Source organism: Physella acuta, unplaced genomic scaffold (genome assembly GCF_028476545.2).
Source record: "Physella acuta isolate Inbredline_101_S28 unplaced genomic scaffold, ASM2847654v3 ptg000485l, whole genome shotgun sequence".
Lineage (NCBI taxonomy): Eukaryota > Metazoa > Mollusca > Gastropoda > Physidae > Physella > Physella acuta.
The window spans coordinates 244,441-262,403 of NW_026732004.1; the positions used below are offsets into that span (position 1 = coordinate 244,441).

At 39.8% G+C, this 17,963-nt stretch overlaps 1 protein-coding gene across 1 annotated transcript; it reads left to right on the top strand.

The window, feature by feature from the left end:
- The first annotated feature begins 1,473 nt into the window (after positions 1–1,473).
- Positions 1,474–14,950, top strand: LOC131944193 (N-acetyllactosaminide beta-1,6-N-acetylglucosaminyl-transferase-like). Its single transcript, XM_059304724.1, is given in 10 exon segments — positions 1,474–1,613; positions 4,500–4,972; positions 6,467–6,561; positions 7,381–7,551; positions 8,994–9,124; positions 9,515–9,748; positions 10,945–11,030; positions 11,329–11,519; positions 14,014–14,182; positions 14,810–14,950. Coding segments are annotated over 10 exon segments (1,830 nt in total). The 5' UTR covers position 1,474.
- Positions 14,951–17,963: the final 3,013 nt, after the last annotated feature.

The following is a 17,963-nucleotide window of genomic DNA, read 5'->3' on the forward strand; positions in this document are numbered from 1 at the left end:
AAGTTTGGAGACCCCTGATATAAAGCAAAGAAATTCAATTTTACTTCACGCACCAAAAGAAACAAATATTTTATTTTTAAAAATGTGTGATTTAGTGCTTCCCCCTCCCCCTTCCCCTTACCTCTTAATCAATCTAATGTAACAATATGGATCAAATACAAAAGAAGCGAGCTATGGGGAAAAAGTCAAGATGTTCAAATATTTTGTTTCGGAACCACCAAAAATTTCATACTTAAAAGTAATTTAACATTTGAACTTTTAATTGATTTGACGAAAGGTATCTCCCATTTTATAATAGAATTTTGTAGTTCACTGAACGAACCAATCAATATTATTTTATTTTTAAAAAAACTTTCTTTTTAAAATAGTCCACTGCCTACGAGATTACTGGCCCACTATAACCACTGATCGGAGAGCTTTTGTCGATTGTTTTTTTTTTAATTTTTTTTATGGAAATCCCTTTGTTTTTACGTTTTAGCTAGATTATTTATATAAGTGATGACGCTATTTTGATTAAATTCGAAACATGTCATAACAACATTACATTTATTTTTCTTATATTATTTTTTTTGCTAAGTCAGCAAACACAGAGTAGATATAGACCCAGACATTTTCTTTATGTTTTTTTTTTAACTAAGTCAATAAAATCAGTGCTTTAGATATTATAGACATAGTTCATACTTTATTTCTACAACACAAATAAAGAAGTCGGTATAGACATTATTTATTTTTGTCAAGTCAACAGTAGATATATTCATGGTTTGTATTTTTATACAACATCAACAGCCGCGATTTCGCCATGTCTTCATGTAAGTCAGCACAGGTGTGGGTCGACTGCCAGCAATTATTGAATCGATGTTTGCTGCGATACGCGCTTCATAAGTCTGTCGATATCTCGGAGGTTGCTCTTGGGCGTACGCGTCGTGGGATGGTTCGATACATCTGTGTAGCTGTATACAGCTGGTACGTCAAGTTGTGACCGGCTGCGACGTTTAGCTGTATAGCTGTGTATAACCGTGACATAGCGCGTTATAATTGTGTACGCCTTGAAGGTTTAGCTGTATACCGCTGGGATGTTTAGCTGTATATAGCCGTGACATAAAACCGTATAACTGCGTAAGCTTGGAAGGTTTCGGCATTTAGCTGTGTATAGCTGGGATATTTAGCTGTGTAGCTGTATAAAGCTGGGATGTTAAGTCTCACGGCTGTGTACGACTGGGACGTTTAGTTAAATGGCTGTGACGTTGATGCTGTAAAACTGTATATAGCTGAGACGTTTAGCCGTGTTGCTGTATATAGCTGTGAAGTAAAGTATATAACTGGCAGGTTTAACCGTGTATATAACTGACCAGTTTTTTCTACGGACCGTCTCGTCTTCTCATCCTTGTAGCCGTGTAGACATACAGTTTTCTCACAGTGAGGAACTATGCACAATGGCGCAAGACACAGCATCTGAAGATTGTGAGGAAGACACATGACATCGTCCCAACAGACACACATGTCGTGTCGGTGTGATCTGGTGTGTCCCCGTTGCCATGGCGACGTGTCGGGACTGTTCTGCGTCTCCAGATGGAATTCACGGGAGATGTTCAAGTGCAAGTCGGCCTCGACAGGTAACTGCTGTAGTTGAGCCGCGGGGGGGGGGGGAACTTCTTTCTCTTTCTTCGTTCTTAATTTTTAGTGTTGGAAGGGATCGAGCCTTATCTTCATCTGCCCGAGGGTTCGAACTCGAGACTTTTCGGTTTAGCAACCATGATCTTTATCGACTCGACCACGCCGACCTCTTTAATCTTGAGATGAATCTGGCGTTTCTGTTTCAATTATGGCTTTCATCGTCCTTTAAATACTTCTTAAAATTTCTTTCCACTATCCGTAGCGGTATGCCCTAGCGGTAGCGAGCTAGACTGCTATCTCGAAAGTCGAATACGAGTTCAATCAGTAGAGCGTCCCTGCGTCCACTTAGATTAACTCTTCTATACCGCAAATGATGATGATGATTTCTATAAGAAATGCTCAATCTTTATTTTTAAATGGTTACTCCATTTGGAGAAACAAAAAAGCTTCACATGATTACAATGACCAAATAGAGTGTGTTAATGGAATAAAGGGAAGCTACTTGTTTGTAAATTTAAATAGGGGAAGTGATTTTTAAATTTTTTGAATACTATTATTGTTATTTTTTTGTGGACGACTTTAAGGTCTTTTGAAAATTAACTCATATTTTTTTAATTAATTAAAAAGTAAAAGGAAAAATCTAACCTCATAGTTTGATTACTTTTTGGTGCAATTTTGTTTTAGCGTTTTTATTTTTTGTGTATCTAATATAACCAAAACCCTTTACTGCTACAATCAATTTCTGATTTAATGAAAACATTAGAAATTACTTCATTGGGACAACATTGGAAGTTTGTGTGTTAACTTTCTGAAATCAATTAGCCTTAATTAATCACGATTTGTGATTAAACATGCACAATCATGTTTAAATGAAAGTACGAATAATAAGTACGTATTAGATAGAAGCATTATTATTGTAAGTCTGCATCAGTCCTCACAAACTGCAACCGGAGGATCAAAACTCTAAATAGTATGGTTAGGTAAACTGACGCTGTAAAAACTGAGGCAAAAAGAACCTTTAAAACATAATTTAAGATTTATCCATTGAAAAACAAGATTATCTATCTATATATATAATTCTCTTCTGGGATCAATTAGAAAACAAGCTGCAAGCGCGCCTTTGCAGTCCCCTCTCTTCCTCTCCATCACTATCACTACCACCCCCACCCCACCCCCACATGATCTGGTGAGCGGTGTTCACTCTGTTTACATTTTACAATCACAGAGACGGGTTTGGTGACGGCTATTAGGGGCAGATAATTTAGTTTGAAACGACTTTAAACTTAGAGGAGGTAACTAAGATGAGGCTGCTTTCACGTGGGGGGGGGGGGGGTAGTGTTTTTAAGCAAATATTTTCAATGGCAGCATTGGTACTGTCGAATTCACAAATTATAAATTACTGAAAAGTAGAAAAAAAAAACAACTAAATAGCGGCGTATGATACGCAGCGGGTCGGCTCGTATATATAATTCTCTTCTGGGATCAGTTAGAAAACAAGCTGCAAGCGCCTCCTTGCAGTCCCCTCTCTTTCTCTCTATCACTATCACTACCACCCCCACCCCACCCCCACATGATCTGGTGAGCGGTGTTCAGCATTGGTACTGTCGAATTCACAAATTATAAATTACTGAAAAGTAGAAAAAAAAAACAACTAAATAGCGGCGGGTCGGCTCGTAAAAAATAAAGCCCTTGAGCAATGGAGATCGTAGCCCAATTTTGCAACCAAAATACTAGAAAAACATGTGTGAATGTTCGTAGATCTATATAATGATTGGTATATCTAGTCGGACACGTAAAAGCTGAACTCGAAAATAATTTAAATAGATCTTTTGCATTTCTGATTGGACAGGTCTTAGATTAGAATGTTATTGCATTATAGATTCTAATTTGTGTTTTAATTCTATTTACATTAATGAATAACTTGCTCACTTACTTATGCTTTTAAAACGGTGTATTATGTATTGTAAATGTGCTCACCTAAATAATATAAATTGAAACGACTTCGAGCTGTGAAAAAATTTAACATTTAAATATACTTAGTCCCCTGGACTTTCTCAAATTTCATGTGTTTCGTGTACTCGCTGCTTCTACATTTGATGTATTTATTCTCTTGACTATTTTAACATTTGAAGTCTTTACTCCCCCGACTAGTTTAACATTTGATATATTTATTTCCCTGAATATTTTAACATTTGATGTGTTTACTCCCCTGACTATTTTAACATTTGATGTCTTTACTCCCCTATGTTAACATTTGATGTCTTTACTCTCCTGACTATTCTAACATTTGATGTATTTATTTCACTGGCTATTGTAACAATTGATGTGTTTACTTTACTATTTTAACATTTGATGTGTTTACTCGCCTGACTATTTTAACATTTGATGTGTTTACTCTCCTGACTATTTTAACATTTGATGTCTTTACTCTCCTATTTTAACATTTGATGTGTTTACTTTACTATTTTAATATTTGATGTGTTTACTCCCCTGACTATTTTAACATTTTATGTCTTTACACCCCTATTTTAACATTTGATGTGTCTACTCCCCTGACTATTTTAACATTTTATGTATTTATTTTCCATGACTTTTTTAACATTTGATGTATTTATTTCCCTGGCTATTGTAACAATTGATGTGTTTACTTCACTATTTTAACATTTAATGTGTTTACTCTCCTGTCTATTTCACCATTTTATGTATTTATTTTCCATGACTATTTTAACATTTGATGTCTTTACTCCCCTGACTATTTTAACATTTGATGTCTTTACTCCCCTGACTATTGTAACATTTGATGTCTTTACTCCCCTGCCTAAGTTAACATTTGATATCTTTACTCCCCAGCCAATGTTAACAATGTAACCTTGTACCTCCCCCAGGCCGCTGGTCCGTGTTTTTCCTCTGCCTCACCCTCAGTGTCCTCGGCCTCCTCTTCATGTCCTCGATGTCCCCACTCACCGTCAAAACAGACTTCCGGGACGACTACGATGACACCCGATCATTCTTCGGGCTTTTCCGTAGCACCTCGACCGGAACCCGGTCCCAGGTGGAGCAACTGTTCCGCGATCCGGAAATCCTCCGGCACAATATCTCCTACGCCTACGAGCACCAGTGGGTCGGGTTCCCGCAGTTGTATGGCACCAACTGCACCGTGCCCCTCCACTACCCGACCCTCAACCGGCAGTATCCTGCGACCGTGAGGCCGATCCTTCCGGCCACTTTGCTCAAGGACGCCCGGGACTGCGTCGCCTTTGTGCTGAAGTACGGCTACAACCGGCACCTACCACCTACTCCAGAAGAAAGGGAATTCCCGATCGCGTTTATTATTTTGTTTCATCAAGGGATAGACCAGGTAAGTCTATGTCAGAGTTTATCCCATTTGTCGATCGGTCAGTACACCCTTCCCCCACCCCCCGGACCACGTCTATGTTCCCCCACTACCTGCAAAAAAATAATTAAAAATAATATTTTTTTAAATAGAAAGCATATACTTCAACCAACGTCCGCCCCCCCCCCCCCCCGAAATTTAAGAGCACCCCCCTCCTTCCCTTCCGGAGAAAAATAAATGAAAGAAACCCTGGTCTATATCCTAACAAAGTCTACAATTAAAAAAAATATTGTAACTTTTACAAGATTAGATAAGCAATGAGACGAATGGAGTAGAGTTCATTTATTTCTGTCTCAATGTCATAAAAAAAACAGTTTGAACTTTTGAACAATGCGCTCTCGGTTTAAGATTCTTCAAGCTCATTGCTCTCTCGACCTGATTATATAGAGTACTTCTAACATCTAACAAAACTATTAATGGTTCATCTATTTTAACACACACATACACACCCACACTCGCAAACACACACACTCATACACTCATACACACACACACAAACACACACTCACAAACACACACACACACACAATCACACACACACACACACACACACTCACAAACACACACACACAAACACACTCACACACACATACATTCACACACACACACGCATACACCGCTATGACGACTAACGATAACAAAATATCGATGTGTCCATCACTCTATCACCATTCGCTTTATATATCTACTAATACAAACTCTATCATTAGTGTCTCCTCTATCTTACATTCCTACAAAAACAACCAACCCAACCTCTATCACATCTCTACCAAGAAAATCTCTACCTCTACCATTGCTGTTTTCTATCTCATATCTGTTTATTACCAACTCTAATTCTACCATTGCTGTCTTCTATCTCACATCTCTACATTACCAACTTTAATTCTACCATGCTGTCTCCTATCACATCACCAACTCTAATTCTACGATTGCTGTCATCTGTCTAACATCTCTACATTACTAACTCTAATTCTACCATTGCTGTTTTCTGTGTCACATCTCTACATTACCAACTCTAATTCTACCATTGCTGTCTTCTGTCTTACATCTCTACATTACAAACTCTAATTCTACCACTGCTGTCTTCTATCTAATGTCTCTACATTGCCAACTCTAATTCTACCATTGCTGTCTCACATCTCTACATCACCAACTCTAATTCTACCATTGCTGTCTCCTATCACCTCACCAACTCTAATTCTACCATTGCTGTTTTCTGTCTCCCATCTCTACATTACCAACTCTAATTCTACCATTGCTGTCTCCTATCACCTCACCAACTCTAATTCTACCATTGCTGTTTTCTGTCTCCCATCTCTACATTACCAACTCTAATTCTACCATTGCAGTCTCCCAGCTCTACATCACCAACTCTAATTCTACCATTGCTGTCTCCCATCCCCACATTACCAACTCTAATTCTACCATTGATATTTCTTGCACTCCTCCTGTCAACAGTTCCATTATCTGCTCCGTGCCATTTACCGTCCACATAATGTCTACTGTCTAACGGTTGATATGAAAGCGACGGTGGAGTTTCTGGAAGCGGCCAGGTAAGCAAATCGATTGCATGTTTGTGCACGGATGAGTGTAAACACAGCTAAACATAGCGTTGTAGAACCACTGGATTAAAAAAAAAATTTGGCTAGGCGTAAATATGGTGTAACAACAGACGACGTGGTTGAACACCAGTTTTAAACGCTAAAACGCTGTAGTGCTTGAAAAATAGAGTTTAAAATATCAATAGTATTTATTTAGGCAATGAAGGAATTTAATAATTGTATAGAAGGTAATCGGGTATTATTACCAAGATTGACACAGTAATTCAGTTTATCGTGAGAGGTATGAATTGATTTTGTTTAGCTAATCAAGTTGCTTTCTTTTTGTGAATAAAATACATCTCTGTTTAAGGTCTATGGCCAACTGTTTGCCCAATTGAACTACACATTTAGCCAGGTCTATGGCCGACTGTTTGCCCAATGTTTAAAACTACCTATCAGGTCTATGTCCGACTGTTTGCCCAATATTTAAAACTACCTATCAGATCTATGGCCAACTGTTTGCCCAATATTTAAAACCACCTATTTGTCCAGGTCTATGGCCAACTGTTTGCCCAATTTTTAAAACTACCTACTTGTCCATGTCTATGGCCAACTGTTTGCCCAATATTTAAAACTACCTATCAGGTCTATGGCCAACTGTTTGCCCAATGTTTAAAACCACCTACTTGTCCAGGTCTATGGCCAACTGTTTGCCCAATGTTTAAAACTACCTATCAGGTCGATGGCCAACTGTTTGCCCAATGTTTAAAACTACCTATCAGGTCTATGGCCAACTGTTTGCCCAATATTTAAAACCACCTACTTGTCCAGGTCTATGGCCAACTGTTTGCCCAACGTGTTCGTGGCCTCCCGTCTGGAGAAGGTCGTGTACGCGGGGATCTCCAGGCTCATGGCCGACCTGCACTGTTTCAGGGACCTGATGCAGCACAAGGTCCAGTGGCGTTACGTCATCAACAGTCCCGGACAGCAGTTCCCTCTCAGGTAGCACCAAAAACGTCATCGTTTCTAATTATGTCTTTCTAAAATTTACCGTCTCAGATCCATGTAAAGACGGTATATATATATATATATATATATATATATATATATATATATATATATATATATATATATATATATATATATATATATATATATACAGAGGCGTAGCGAGAGGGGCGCGGGGTGCGGACCGCATCGGGTGACACCATTTAGGTGGGGGGGGGGTGACACCGAGGCAAAAAATAGCAAAACATATAAAGAAAAATGATGATTTCACTTAATTGAATGATTAATTAGAGTGAAATAAATAGTCTTTTAATAGCAAAGTGGACAAATCCCGACATGGGTAGAGGGGGGGGGGGGGGGGGGTGACACCATGACGTTAACCTGCAAAGAAAACATGAAACATCCAGCTGAATTTAAATAACTTTTTTCTCTTTTTTTTCCTTGGGGTTGACGGGGGGGGGGGGGGGGGGGGAGTTACATCAACTCAACGTTGCAATATATCTGCCTGGGGAAAACGGTTTGGTTGAGAATCTCAAAAAGCTATATGTTAATCCATGTATGGGGTGGGGGTGGGGGGGGGAATTAAATTCATCCAGCAGAAAAGAATATTTGAATACCTACACAAATGCGTATACACATACTTACAAGTGTATATGGAATACATATATATATATGTGTGTGTATATATATATATATATATATATATATATATATATATATATATATATATATATATATATATATATATATATATATATATATATATATATATATATATATATATATATATATATATATATATATATATATATATATATGTATATGTTTTTTCTTTAATACCATTCAATTTAATGTCTTGAGTGCCGTTCTTTACTGCCTCAGACGGACTTTTTAATAGTTCTGTATGAGGCCAAAAGAATTGTAGCAGACTTTAATAACAATATTGTTTTTTTTTTTGTTTTTTTTTTTTTGTTTTTTTTTTTTTTGAAAAAAAAAAATATTGTATGAAACTTGTGGAAGTTTGATTACGTCGAACTAATAAATTTATAACAGGCCTGCCTTATACATAAAAATTTTGTTTAAAGATTTACTGTTTACCACTCAAATACTACTTCCCTTACCATGGGTTCTATGTTGATTGTTATCACTACACATTTATCAACACTCTAATACATGCTTTATATTTACTAATTCCCAACGTACTAAGAGCTAAGCATTTGTTACTTCCCCTTCTACAAAATTATTATCTTCCCTATTAGTTTCTAATTGTTACCTCCCCTACTAAATATTTTATTATTGTTACCTCCCCTACTACTTCTTTATATTTGTTATCTCCGTTATTTCGACTGCTGGCTTCGTATTTATTACCTCCTCTACGTAACTAACTCTAACCGCACATATTTGTCGTACCTATTACTGCCCTTTACTGTTGACAGAACCAATCTAGAGATGGTGAAGATACTCAAGATGTACAACGGCACCAACGATATCCTGGGGGTTGTAGGGGGCAAGAGAAACCTGGAGAGGTTTGTTTACAAGTGGGAGTATGTCACCAATCAGACCACAGGTAAGCACGGGTTGTATGGGTGGGGGTGGTAGGTGAGAATCGATAATTAGCATCAAATTTTTAAGATAAGGTATTCATTCGCATTGAAATCCATTAGAATTTCATATAATCTATTGGCGTCACTTATCTAAGATGGTGTTTTGATATGTTTAGTTTATTCTTCTTCGTTCTTTAAGATACTATGAAGTTTTACGTGTCAATGCACAGCCCGTTGACTCCGATTTCAGTCTGCTTTTCTTTCTGAATGGGCTGCTGTCCTCCAGCTTTCGAACCTCATCTACCCAGGGTTTAAAGTTGGCAATCATATGCTCTTCCACCCGACCACCCTGACTCTTATGTATTGTTACCAACTTTTCCATCCATCAGTCCCCAATTGTGTATCCCCTCTAGGTGATGTGAGCATCGTTCAAACAAACAAGAAACACGAGCCTCCCCCGCACGACCTTGACATTGTCAAGTGCAGCGCCTACGGGTCGTTCAGCCGGGCGTTTGTCAAGTTCGTGCTGACCAGTCCGATCGCCGCGGACCTGCTGACGTGGGCCCAGGAGGTGTACAGTCCAGACGAGATGTACTGGGCCACGCTCAATTTTAATCGGGTGTCGCCGGCACCCGGGGGATTCAGGGGTAAGGGATGAGTTGTCGCTCTTTGGTTCTTAGAGGTTAGACGTGAGTTGTCGCTCTTTGGTTCTTAGAGGTTAAACGTGAGTTGTCGCTCTTTGGTTCTTAGAGGTTAAACGTGAGTTGTCGCTCTTTGGTCGTTCAGAGGTAAAGCGTGAGTTGTCGCTCTTTGGTCCTTTAAAGGGAACGCGCGAGTTGTCGCTCTCGTCCTTTAGATTAGAGCTAAGGGATTAGTTGTCGCTGTTTTCTCCTTTAGATGTAAGGAATGAGTTGTCGCTCTTTAGTCCTTTAGAGGTAAGGGATGAGTTCTCGCTCTTTGGTCCCTAGAGGTAAGGGATGAGTTCTCGCTCTTTGGTCCTTAGAGGTGATGGATGAGTTGTCGCTCTTTGGTCTTTAGAGGTAAGGAATTAGTTGTCGCTCTTTGTCCTTTAGAGGTAAGGAATGAGTTGTCGCTCTTTGGTCCTTTAGAGCTAAGGGATTAGTTGTCGCTATTTTCTCCTTTAGAGGTAAGGAATGAGTTGTCGCTCTTTGGTCCTTTAAATGTAAAGCATGAGTTGTCGCTCTAGTCCTTTAGATTAGAGCTAAGGGATTAGTTGTCGCTATTTTCTCCTTTAGAGGTAAGGAAGGCGTTGTCGATCTTTGGTCCTTTAGAGGAAAGGGATGAGTTGTCGCTCTTCGGTCCTTTGGCGACCAGACAATGCTGTGTTCTGATGAGTGTTTCAACAAGAAAAATTGTTTCGCTCACAATTGATGTCGTCTCTTCATTTGCTACGACAGTGATCGATATATTATTAGAATTACGTCGAGATGCATGTGTAATAATTGTTTTAATTTGTATACATTTTTAGGAAATCAGTGTTTCAGTTCGCCATGTCGATTCTCTATGGGTCAGGTTTTTTTAATTTTTAAAAAATAAAACTAAAAAGTACACCAGTATCATAATTTATCGTCCTTCCTATTGGGATATAGATTCCCAGCTACAGGTGTACAAGGCCATTCACCCCCATCAAGGCCATTCACCCCCAGCAAGGCCATTCACCCCCAGCAAGGCCATTCACCCCTATAATAATTTACTACTTTATAAGTTCAACTAATTACTTGTATTGTTTATAAATGTGTGTTTATTTTATTACGCTTTATTATCTTGACGTATTCTGTAATATTTACAGTTGTATGTTTCCATTTTTCCTCATCATCTCCAGGAGTTCCAGAAAATTTACCGTGGCTGACTGCCTATTCCTTATGGCCTTGGGATTCAACACCTTGCTTGACTATCTTTGTTAGACAGGTGAAGTCATCTTTAGCATTTTACTTCAACTTTATCATTCTCTAGACTCTAGATTAATCTTAAGTTTTGATCGTTCAACTCACAACTGCTTTTCCTTGTATTTGTTTTACTTCGTCCAAATAATTGAACACAACGTATTTTTTTGTATGAAATATCTTACTTCGTTTCCTCTTTCCCCAACAGGATACAAATGATTATTCATCAATCTTTTTGTTTCATCACTCACAAACACTCATATAAAGATATCATGTATTAACTTGACCTTTAACCTTCTGACCTATTGACCTGACTCCACCAGATCTGCATCTTCAGCACCGCCGACCTGCCAATGCTGCTGGGGCGCCACGAGCTGTTTGCCAACAAGTTCTACATCAGCCACCACCCTGTGGCCCTCCACTGTCTCGACCAGTTCATCTACAACCTCTCCTACACGGGCCAGACACGTGACCTGACGTTCTATCACAACCTGCTGGCCCAGCACAGAGGGAGGTAGAGGGTGGGGGGGGGGGGGGGGCGATAGTAGAGACATACCCACGGGTTAGAGGGATGGGTGGTAGGGCCACACAGCTTAGAGGGGTCGGTGGTAGTGGCACACTCACGGGATTGAGGGGGTCGGTAGTAGGGACACACTCACGGGATTGAGGGGTCGGTAGTAGGGACACACTCACGGGATTGAGGGGTCGGTAGTAGGGACACACCCACGGGTTAGAGGTGTCGGTGGTTTGGACAAACCCAAGAGATAGAGGGGTCGGTAGTAGGGAAATACCCACAGCTTAGATGGGTGGGTGGTACGGATACACCCACGGCTTAAAGGGGTGGGTGATAGAGACACACTCACGGGATAGGGGGTGGGTGGTAGGAATACCCACAGCTTAGAGGGGTGGGTGGTACGGATACATCCACGGCTTAAAGGGGTGGGTGGAAGGAACACATACAGCTTAGAGAGGTGGGTAGTAGGGACACACCCATGGCGTAGAGGAGTAGAGAAATACCCACAATTAAAAGGTTGTAGGTGGCAGGATCACACCCCAGCATAGAGAGGAGTGGGTGGTAAAGTCAAACACACAATTTAAAGGCGGGGGTCGGTGGTAGCGAAATACCCACATCTTAGAGAGGGGGGAGGCGATGCTATAGACACACCTACATCATCTCTTGATTGTTTCCTTTTGGTCTTGGTGGAATAGATGTTTCAAAGATTTCGACTTCTGAGTAAAACTTTGGAACTCAAGGGAATAACCACGTTGTTTTTCGAGCGTGTGTGGATCCTTCTAGAACATCTGTGATACACGTCATGGGTTTGGTGGCAGCAACTCTTGCAAGTCAACCGTTGACTTCTCTACTTAAGATAGATGTAGCAGGTTCTAAGCTGGTCTTCAGATAGAACAAAAACTTTTGTTTACACACTTCCCCCATCTAGCCCACCGCTACCCTCCCTCAACAACAACATACCCATGTATGTTCACAACATTGTTCTTCTGTGATGTGTAGGTTTTTCTTTCTTTTTTTTGTATCTATGTTAGGGACAGGATGAAATTTAGTGGCTGTGTAACGGTCGTGAATTGGGATTGTCATATATTGTCAGGATTGTAACGAAAAACTCTATGCACGAAGTTATATTCCCATAATTGTTTTAAATAGTTCCATGTATATTACTAAATATTTTATTTGCAGATATTTTACTTTCAGTACTGTATTGTTTGTAAAAGGTTGTTGGGGGGGGAGGGGATATTCAAATAGCAGTTCAAATGAAAAATATAATTATCTTGATGATTAATGGCTATCAATATATATATATATATATATATATATATATATATATATATATATATATATATATATATATATATATATATATATATATATACAGAGAGAGAGAGAGAGAGAGAGAGAGGCGTAAGTTCGTGTGTGTCCGTGTCTAAATTATTAATCATGAAAAATTGAAACAATTCATCAATGTACAATATCAATTTAGAGTTTATTTAGTCAGTAAACATGTAATGTAATATCAACTTTTTTTCTACATTATAATCTTTTGATATGACTCTCTTGACAACTGAATTTGTTTTATCTTAAACCATGTTTCTTTTTAATTAAAAATGTTTTTAAAATAATTGAAACATTGAATTGATATACATTAATTAGTATTGTTTTTGTGTGGGAAAAATAACATTGTAAGTTTGAACAGATATTGAATTGAATCAACAATACTTTAGACTGTGAAATAGTAACATTTTCAATACTTAACTCAACAGGAGCAATTCCAAATTTAGAATTCTATGAGCAGTTCTTTGTTACAATGTCAAATTTGAGATGCTCTGGAGTTCAATACGTCTCCAAAAGAGCAAGAAGACGCACAGACTAGATCAACTTGAGAATGTTCTAGTGGTCTTTACATTTTTGGCTTCACGATTTCAAGGTCCGATTTACAAGCGCAAACTTGGCAGCCGTTGGAGTTGGTGGCAAAACCATTGAGGCAGGCCAGTTTACATTTTACAGCTGGGCATTTCTTTGCTTCTCTCTTGCATTTACAAACCTCACAGCCGTTTTTGTTTTTCTGGAAACCGTTGGGGCAAGCTAATTTGCATTGGACAGCAGGGCATGTCTTGGGAGTGTTACTAGATTTACACTTGCAAACCTCACAGCCGTTTTTGTTTTTCTGGAAACCGTTGGAGCAAGCTAATTTGCATTGGACAGCAGGGCATGTCTTGGGAGTGTTATTAGATTTACACTTGCAAATTTCACAGCCGTCTTTGTTTTTCTGGAAGCCGTTAGGGCAAGCTAGTTTACACTGGACAGCAGAGCAGGAGGCCTTGGGATTGTTAGATTTACACTTACAAACCTCGCAGCCCTTGTTATTTATTTGAAAACCATCTGGACATTCCATGCGGCATTTCACTGGAGGGCAAACGGCCTTTTCTGTCTTCACCTTGCACTGGCAAATGTCGCAGCCGTTTGCGTCTTTCTCGAAACCGTTCTGGCACAGCATTCTGCACTGCACGGGGGAGCAGAGGCTTTTGGTGACGTCACACTTGCAGGTGTCACATCCGTTCTCGTCTTTGGCAAAACCATCGGGACAAAGCATTTTACATGTAATCGGGGGACAGACTTTATTTTCCTTGCATTGACAAATGTCGCATCCGTTTTCGTTTTGGGCAAATCCGTTTGGACAAGCCATTCGGCATTTCACTAGTGGGCAAACTGGTTCTTCTTTGCACTTGCAGATGTCGCATCCATTTTCATCCTTAGCCCATCCGTTAGCACAGTTCATACGACATAATACTGGAGCGCAAACTGGTTCTTCTTTGCACTTGCAGATGTCGCATCCATTTTCATTCTTAGCCCATCCGTTAGCACAATACATACGACATAATACTGGAGCGCAAACTGGTTCTTCTTTGCACTTGCAGATGTCGCATCCATTTTCATTCTTAGCCCATCCGTTAGCACAATACATACGACATAATACTGGAGCGCAAACTGGTTCTTCTTTGCACTTGCAGATGTCGCAGCCATTTTCATCCTTTGCCCAACCATTAGCACAGTTCATACGACATAATACTGGAGCGCACACTGGTTCTTCTTTACACTTGCAGATGTCGCATCCATTTTCATCCTTAGCCCATCCGTTAGCACAATACATACGACATAATACTGGAGCGCACACTGGTTCTTCTTTACACTTGCAGATGTCGCATCCATTTTCATCCTTAGCCCAACCATTAGCACAATACATACGACATAATACTGGAGCGCAAACTGGTTCTTCTTTGCACTTGCAGATGTCGCATCCATTTTCATCCTTAGCCCATCCTTTGATACATAACATTTTGCATAGTACCGGCTGGCACTTGCTAGAGCCGTTCACAGCTTCAGCTGCAACAGGCGGCCGCACCAAAAGCTGGCCAGTGGCTGTTTTATAAAAATTATAAAATTATACAAGACGTTTACTTTTGGAGCTATGTTTAAATATACGTTTACGAGACTTGTATCTTTTTCAGCTCAATAAAATACACCTTTAAAAACAAAGTTAAAACTATTTTCTATTGCAGCTCTTGTTTACACGTAACTTTAGCTTTAAAAAATTGTAATAAGGCTTTAAATATATTTAGCATCAAGATAGAAATCTAAACGACATTTATGAAAGACTACATAACGCTGGCAACTTTAGCTTCAAGATAAAAACACGCACACATACAAACATATACATATATATATATATATATATATATATATATATATATATATATATATATATATATATATATATATATATATATATATATATATACACCAACACATATATATGTATACATACATACATACATACATATATATATACATATATATATATATATATATATATATATATATATATATAAGATAATAACTGAAATCTGCTTACAAAGCAACTCACCTAATGATAGAATGGATAAGATAATTGTCACTTCAAGAAGACGGTACGATTTCTGCGCCATTGTGTAAAGTTTTCAGATCCTAACTGTTGACTTGACCAAAAAGTTGATTCAGCTGTCACCTTCTGTACCCAGAGCTGAGCACTGATACCGTGTAGACCGTCCCCGGGGGTTTATATAGCACCAGGGTCAGTGCAGGGGATGGCCGGCTCCAGGATGTTCCCACGGTTACGTCACCAACCGTCCTTGTCTTGGAAACAGCTAAGTGGTTCACAGGGCTGGGAGGGTGGTGTAATCATTAGTAATCTCTCATCTACGCCACTTACACTTTTCAAGTTTCTAGTGCTTCAAGAGGCCGACGGAATAAGTCAGTTAATTTATTTAGCTATTGTTGTATTTCTTGTTGTTTTGTTTCGTGTTGTTTTTCGTGTTGTGTTGTTGTACGCCGACGTAGTTTGTTCGTGTGAGTTGTATGGACTAGCCGACCTGGGATTTTCCTGGGTCTACTTGGATAATTTCTGGGTCATTCCTGACTAACAGTCCGAGAGCCATGAAGATTATACCAAAACCACCCCAAGCTACAGTGGAATGCTTTGTTCACGCGGCAATTAATGTAAGGCCATCCACGATTCATGAGTAATTTTACAAATTAGTCGAATTAAAGTTTAAAAGTTTTATAATTTATTATGGGTACCTTTTTAGAGCAGTTGGTACATTTGTTGAAGTTATTGTTGTTGGTATTATGCCCGGTCGCCTTTACTTTTCAGTATTATGCCGGTCGCCTTTACTTTTCAGTATTATGCCCTGTCGCCTTTACTTTTCAGTATTATGCCCGATCGCCTTTACTTTTCTGTATTATGCCCGGTCGCCTTTACTTTTCAGTGTTATGCCCGGCCGTCGTTACTTTTCTGTATTATGCCCGGTCGCCTTTACTTTTCAGTATTATGCCTGGCCGTCGTTACTTTTCTGTATTATGCCCGGTCGCCTTTACTTTTCAGTATTATGCCCGATCGTCTTTACTATTCAGTATTATACCCGGCCGTCGTTACTTTTCAGTATTATGCCCGGTCCCCTTTACTTTTCAGTATTATGCCCGATCGCCTTTACTTTTCACTATTATGCCCGGTCCCCTTTACTTTTCAGTATTATGCCCGGTCGCCTTTACTTTTCAGTATTATGCCCAATCGTCTTTACTTTTCAGTATTATGCCCGGTCGCCTTTACTTTTCAGTATTATGCCCGATCGTCTTTACTTTTCAGTATTATACCCGGCCGTCGTAACTTTTCAGTATTATGCCCGGTCGCCTTTACTTTTCAGTATTATACCCTTTCGTCTTTACTTTTCAGTATTATGCCCGGTCGCCTTTACTTTTCAGTGTTATGCCCGGCCGTCGTTACTTTTCTGTATTATGCCCGGTCGCCTTTACTTTTCAGTGTTATGCCCGGCCGTCGTTACTTTTCTGTATTATGCCCGGTCGCCTTTACTTTTCAGTGTTATGCCCGGCCGTCGTTACTTTTCTGTATTATGCCCGGTCGCCTTTACTTTTCAGTGTTATGCCCGGCCGTCGTTACTTTTCTGTATTATGCCCGGTCGCCTTTACTTTTCAGTGTTATGCCCGGCCGTCGTTACTTTTCTGTATTATGCCCGGTCGCCTTTACTTTTCAGTGTTATGCCCGGCCGTCGTTACTTTTCTGTATTATGCCCGGTCGCCTTTACTTTTCAGTGTTATGCCCGGCCGTCGTTACTTTTCTGTATTATGCCCGGTCGCCTTTACTTTTCAGTGTTATGCCCGGCCGTCGTTACTTTTCTGTATTATGCCCGGTCGCCTTTACTTTTCAGTGTTATGCCCGGCCGTCGTTACTTTTCTGTATTATGCCCGGTCGCCTTTACTTTTCAGTGTTATGCCCGGCCGTCGTTACTTTTCTGTATTATGCCCGGTCGCCTTTACTTTTCAGTGTTATGCCCGGCCGTCGTTACTTTTCAGTATTATGCCCGGTCGCCTTTACTTTTCAGTATTATGCCCGGCCGTCGTTACTTTTCAGTATTATGCCCGGTCGCCTTTACTTTTCAGTATTATGCCCGGCCGTCGTTACTTTTCAGTATTATGCCCGGTCGCCTTTACTTTTCAGTATTATGCCCGGCCGTCGTTACTTTTCAGTATTATGCCCGGTCGCCTTTACTTTTCAGTATTATGCCCGGTCGCCTTTACTTTTCAGTATTATGCCCGGCCGTCGTTACTTTTCTGTATTATGCCCGGTCGCCTTTACTTTTCAGTATTATACCCTTTCGTCTTTACTTTTCAGTATTATGCCCGGTCGCCTTTACTTTTCAGTGTTATGCCCGGCCGTCGTTACTTTTCTGTATTATGCCCGGTCGCCTTTACTTTTCAGTGTTATGCCCGGCCGTCGTTACTTTTCTGTATTATGCCCGGTCGCCTTTACTTTTCAGTGTTATGCCCGGCCGTCGTTACTTTTCTGTATTATGCCCGGCCGTCGTTACTTTTCTGTATTATGCCCGGCCG